Consider the following 6,000-nt stretch of genomic DNA (forward strand, 5'->3'; position numbering starts at 1 on the left):
ACGTGTCGTGATGTATCGCGACTCTTTGCATTGCCGGCAATGGGGTGGGTGTGGCTTCGGTATGATGAAATCGGCTGGCGGGCCAGCAGTTTGACACTCTTGCTGTAGAACTTTTCCAGTTCCTGTCTCTCTCCCTGCCTTTCCTAGTTCAAGCTAACTGTTCTTTATAACTATTAATGCATTGTTGTTGTTGTTAGTTGCGAAGTCGTGCCCGACTCATCGCGACCCCATGGACAATGTTCCTCCAGGCCTTCCTGTCCTCTACCATCTTCTGGAGCCCATTTAAGCTCATGCCTACTGCTTCAGTGACTCCATCTAGCCACCTCATTCTCTGTCGTCCCCTTCTTCTATTGCCCTCAATCTTTCCCAGCATTAGGCCCTTCTCCAGTGAGTCCTTCCTTCTCTTTTTTTTTTTTTTATTTAGTGAAAAAGACAGTGAGTCCTTCCTTCTCATTAGGTGGCCAAAGTACTTGAGTTTCAACTTCAGGATCTGGCCTTCTAAAGAGCAGTCAGGGTTGATCTCCTCTAAGACTGACAGGTTTGATCACCTTGCAGTCCAGGGGACTCGCAGGAATCTTCTCCAGCACCATAGTTCAAAGGTGTCAATTCTTTGGCGCTCAGCCTTTCTTATGGTCCAACTTTCACAGCCATACATTGCAACTGGGAAAACCATGGCCTTGACTATACACACTTTTGTTGGCAGGGTGATGTCTCTGCTTTTTAGTATGCTGTCTAGATTTGCCATAGCTTTCCTCCCCAGGAGCAAGCGTCTTTTAATTTCTTGGCTGCAGAATTAATGCATATTTCATGTTTTTGTTTGCTTTCATGTTTTTCTTCTTATTTTCAGCATACTGGTATCAGATGATATTGCCTCCTAATTTTGATGAGTCCAAAAAGTATCCCTTGCTCATTGATGTGTAAGTCAAACTACCTTTTTACCTTTCTTTATGCTCATGTTACCAGTGATGTTTATTGTTATGTATTATCTGCCTAATGCTTCGTGGGTGCTGTACAAAGGTTTAAAAAGCAAGACAGGTTTAGCCAAACTGGTTTACTTAGATCTCAGTTCTAAGTGCTACAGATTGTCCCCCTGAGAACCAGCTTGGATGCAGACAGTTCAGGGAGATGCAAGCCATCATTCAGCGGGCTGATGGCCCATTTCTTCCACCCAGAAGGCATTGTTGCTAATAAATTACTGTTGAGGAAGAAGAGGAACCTATTGGCATCTGGTTTCATATTCTCTCAGAGGGCTGTGATGGAGTCATCAGATAAATACAAGCAACAGCTTTGCACTAGTAAGATTAGAAGAAAAAGAGCTGGCAGTATAACAACAAAAAGATTTCTAAGCAATTTCATTGACAAACATTTAAGACTTTAAGGTGCTTCAAGACTTATTGCCTTTACCAGAAGAGTTTGATTTGGCTGTTGCTCTGCAAATTATCATGATGACAATTAATTTATGAGATAGAAAAGAGTTATCAGAAATAGGATCATCAGATATAGGTTATAAAAAGCCAAACCATTGTTAAAGATCAGCAAAGAGTTTTCTGTGTTTCACTGGTGCCATCTAGTGGCTGTTCAGAAACTGCACTGATCGTTAAGGCTGCCCTGTTCTGAACAAGTCACAATGATGTTAAAAGGCAAACCTCACTCTTACATATATGCATCAGGCACAAAGGCAATTGCATCATGCCACATATTTTGACAATCCCTCAAAAATCTTGCCTTCATTGTCTTCAAATTGTTCCAACCAATGAGATACAGATAGTCCTCACTTAATGACCACAACTGAGGCTAGAATTTCCATCATCAGTTGTTGCAGTCATTAAGCAGAACACCATGTGACCTGACTTGATTTTATGACTGTTTTTATGACAGCCATAAAGTGAAACATCATTAAGCAAATCATGTGGCCATTAAATAAATCCATTCCCCCAAATGGGCTTCTTTTCCCCCTGGAAACCAGGAATTTGTGAAAAAAAGGCACAAATCACAATCATGGGACTGCAGGATGCTGCAACTGGTCTTGAGCAATACATCCTCTTCATTCATTGTGTGTGTGTGTGTGTGTGTGTGTGTGTGTTATGAATGTGTATGGGTAGTATATACTTCCTTTTGAGAGCAGGCAACAGAATTTCATTTTTAATGTGGGCCAGTGTGCTCACAGTAAAAAATGACAATAAAGGTTATCTTATCTATGTTTCTGTTAAATCTCAACATACGTTGCTGAGCCTATTTAAATAAATCAGTATATAAATCAGGTTAGGACTACTGTACAGTTTGCAGTTAAATAAAAACAATGGCCGAAGGATAGCTACTATTAGGAAAATGTGGATTCGACAATTGTACCGTACATAAACCAGTTTTACTGTACACGTACACATACGTTCTTTACTGAACCTGACCCTGCAAATATAATTTAAGAAATATAACAAAGAAGGCACATTTCCTGGATCCTGAACATATGCTGTTGATGCTATTCCTCCCTCACACTCCTCTGCACATATTAAAGGATTTGCATTAATTAGCTTCTTCCTGTAATCTGCAAATTACAGAAATTTGCTTTTTATAGTAAATAAAATGCAAATATTCTGTATTTGGTGAAAATTGATTGTGCAAGGAATGTAGCATACAGTAGTTGCAAGCATTTAACTTCCCTTTGTCCTGTTCATATTTTAAACATAATGTTATATAATTATCATTAGAATTATTAATCATTTTACTAATTAAAAATTTCAGTTAGCTGTAATGATCAAAGACTTATTAAAATTCTGAACAGCAAAAGGGGATCTTAGTATGTTGTTTAAATTTATTGAAGATTAGCATTTGGATTTTAGGGTAGTACGCAGGGGGACATGAACATGGCCACGGTTCAGAGATTATCTGTTTTCAATTATGTACATTCTTCAGATGATGTATAATTAGCCTTCAGATCTATTGAAAAAAACAGACCTCTTCATTTTTGCCCTTGATCACTTTATTAAAGAGTAGAGCAGCGAAAAACATTGAAAGAGGAGTTTGCAGCTTTTGTTAACAGTAGTAAAGTAGGCATCCTCAAAGCATTAAAGCAGCTGCATCTTTCAGAAGGGCAACTGCCTTGAAGGCTGTCCATAGCGTTTGTACATTAACTGTATATGTAGGTACAGATTCTTCGTTGCATGAGTACATACACCACCAAGGACAGGCACCACCAAGGACAGGCTTTGAAGCATCCATGCAAGCCTTCTACAGGACGCAGCTGCTTTAATACTTTGAAAAGGATGCTGTGCCTCCTCATTCTGAACAAGCTTTTCTGATCTGAGTCACAGAGCTGCCATCTTGCACCTGATCAACATTGTGTCTGGCATCAACGTAGGGACTTCCATTTGGGGAGATATCATTGGGCAGCTGATTAACAATGTTTGCTCTTCATATATCCCAGAAATGTTAATATTGTCAACTAAGAGTATTCAGTGAGGAACTGAGCAAGCAACTGTGTGGTCCATGGCTGTAAGTGCTGTAGGAGCCCCAGTAGCTACAGGCAAGAGCAGCACTCTCAAGCAGCACCTCAAAAGCTATTAATTATGTTTGCTGGGCTTTGATGCAAGACCTGATTGGCATTTGAATGTTCTGGATAAGGCAGTAGTCTGTTAGCAAATGTCACAATGCCAATCAATATTTGGAAAATGAATAATTGAGCATTCCATGCCTTCCATTATGGAAAAAAGTGAAAAGGTGTGAGATATTGAGACATTCCTGCAGTGAAGCAAAAACAAATCCTTGCAGCTTAAACTCAGTGTTGCTGTATTCGCACAAAGGCCCAGGGTGATGAAATGAGAGTTGGAATGTAGAAAATATAGATTGAAACTATCTCTATGGGCAGTAATTTAAATCGACGGGACTTAGTCCTGAGCATTTAATGTTATTTGAGATTTCTTCCAGGAGCTTCATGGTTATCCTCAACTCCACAATAAATTAGATTAGGATGGTCCAAAGTTACTCACTGTGTTTCATGAGAGAAGGGGGGGGGGGATATTGCTGACTTCCTATTGGATATGCTCTAAGTTAAACAAAGTTCCACAGCAACTATAAAGGAAGGAAGTTTTTTTAAAAAAATCTCATTATTTTACAAGACAATGATGGAAATAATTCAATGGAGAGAGTTAAATGGAAGTTAAAATACCACAGAGTTCTGATTACGCCAGAAAAACATAATATGATTCAATCTCATTTCATATCATTTTTGTGCTTTGGTTAAATTTTCTCCATCTAGAGCCTTCTTTGTAAATACCATTCTTATTAGAACGTATTAATTTTAACCTAAATTGCTGTCTATATTGCTGCTTTTGAATTTCCAGCCATATTTGTGTATAGTGAAATAAGCATTCAATACAGCTAAAGCCAGACCAATGATAAGAAAATACAAAATCCAGCCTACCATCAAGATACATTTGATGGGCCTGAATCTCAGTTTTATTATTACAATGTTTGTGGCAAACTCAGATGAAGAAGGGGCTGCTGGACATTTTCTGTTCCAACCAAAGTCCCTGTTTATATAAGAATTTGGAAAATGCAGAACAAATAGAGCACAGCCTGGGTCAAGTCAGCCAACTTTCTTTCCACAGGTATGCAGGGCCTTGTAGTCAGAAAGCAGATGCTGCCTTCCGGATCAACTGGTCTACGTATCTGGCAAGCTCCGAAGGGATTATTGTGGCGAGCTTCGATGGTAGGGGAAGCGGCTTCCAAGGAGATAAAATTTTGCATGCGATATACCGAAGACTGGGAACCTATGAAGTCGAAGATCAGATCTCAGCAGCCAAGTATGTTTGTGCCTTATTGCCTTGGTTAGGATGGTTAACACCTTGACTGGATTTCTCCCAATGATTCTCCTTCTTGCTGAATTTTTTAGCCTTGGTTTTTCTTCATTTCTCATTTTTCTGTTCACTAACTTTTATCACCCTCTCCTTATACTAATCTAAAGCTTGGGTTTTTTTTTAAAAAAAAAAAAAAGTTTCCAAACTTACAGTAAACCTTTTTTTTTAACCTAATACACAGTTTTTGCAAACAGTTAACATATAACATAGTTAATTACTGTATTTGCATGATATAAACATTTTTGCGCAGGCCTTTCCTTAATGTTCCCTCCTTTTTTTGATTGATGAATTGGACTGTAACTTTCAGAGAAATGAATTTTGATGGGTAGTCGGGTTAAGATTCATATGTCAGTTTGAAAATGAAAATTTGATTCACACAAATACACTAATTTCTCTTCTATTTCTAACCCCAGTAGCCTTCTTTCTCCTTCCTTTTGTTCTTTATTGGTACTCCAGTTATTAAAAAAAAAGTGAAACAGGAAAAAAAAGTTGTTTGGAATAAGTATTGAATATTAATATTTATGTATTACATTTTAATACACGTATTCTCCAAGGAGCAAGGTTGGAGTGGGAAAGGAGGTTGTTGTTGCAAAGAAGAATAAGATAAGATTTTTCTGAGTATGTGAATTTTTCTGTTGTTTTTTTTCTTAGGCTATTTTCTGAAATGAGCTTTGTTGATAAGGATAGAATAGCTATTTGGGGCTGGGTAAGTATTAAAGCTAATTGTTTTGTTCAGATTTAAATATTCTGCTGCTATTAAGAAAAAGTGTTTCACTTGAATACAACATTGTGAGAAATTGCTGTTTGTGGAGAGACAGCAGATATTTTTTTACAAGATACTCCTCTATATTTTAGTTGGGCCTCTTTCTAAGTAGAGAAATGTTTCCATTCAAAGCCTGAATTATTGCTTCCATTTATCTCTCCCCACATCTTTATGCGGGGAGAGATATGGTTCCGTCCCAGGCGACTGATGGACCCCACTAGGTTCCTGACGGAGCTTGGGCCATATCCGGAGGATCTAGTTCATGGCTCGGCGGAAGATCAGGCGGCAGCTTGGGAAACGACCGCTGCCGCAGCATTAGACCGAGTCGTGCCTTTGCGGCCTCTGACCCGGCATAGATCTCGACTGGCTCCTTGGTTCACCGAG

The 6,000-nt window shown here is 38.8% G+C and overlaps 1 protein-coding gene across 1 annotated transcript in view; it reads left to right on the top strand.

Annotated features, from left to right (window-relative positions):
• Nucleotides 1–6,000, top strand: part of DPP4 (dipeptidyl peptidase 4) — a gene marked incomplete at its 5' end in the record, with an annotated part of 46,936 nt that overhangs the window by 22,230 nt on the left and 18,706 nt on the right. The window contains 3 exon segments of the mRNA XM_015823769.2: nt 848–917; nt 4,605–4,799; nt 5,505–5,559. Of these exon segments, the coding sequence (XP_015679255.2) occupies nt 848–917; nt 4,605–4,799; nt 5,505–5,559 (320 nt within the window).

This window comes from Protobothrops mucrosquamatus, unplaced genomic scaffold (genome assembly GCF_001527695.2).
Source record: "Protobothrops mucrosquamatus isolate PMUCROS unplaced genomic scaffold, P.Mucros_1.0 scaffold1978, whole genome shotgun sequence".
NCBI lineage: Eukaryota > Metazoa > Chordata > Lepidosauria > Squamata > Viperidae > Protobothrops > Protobothrops mucrosquamatus.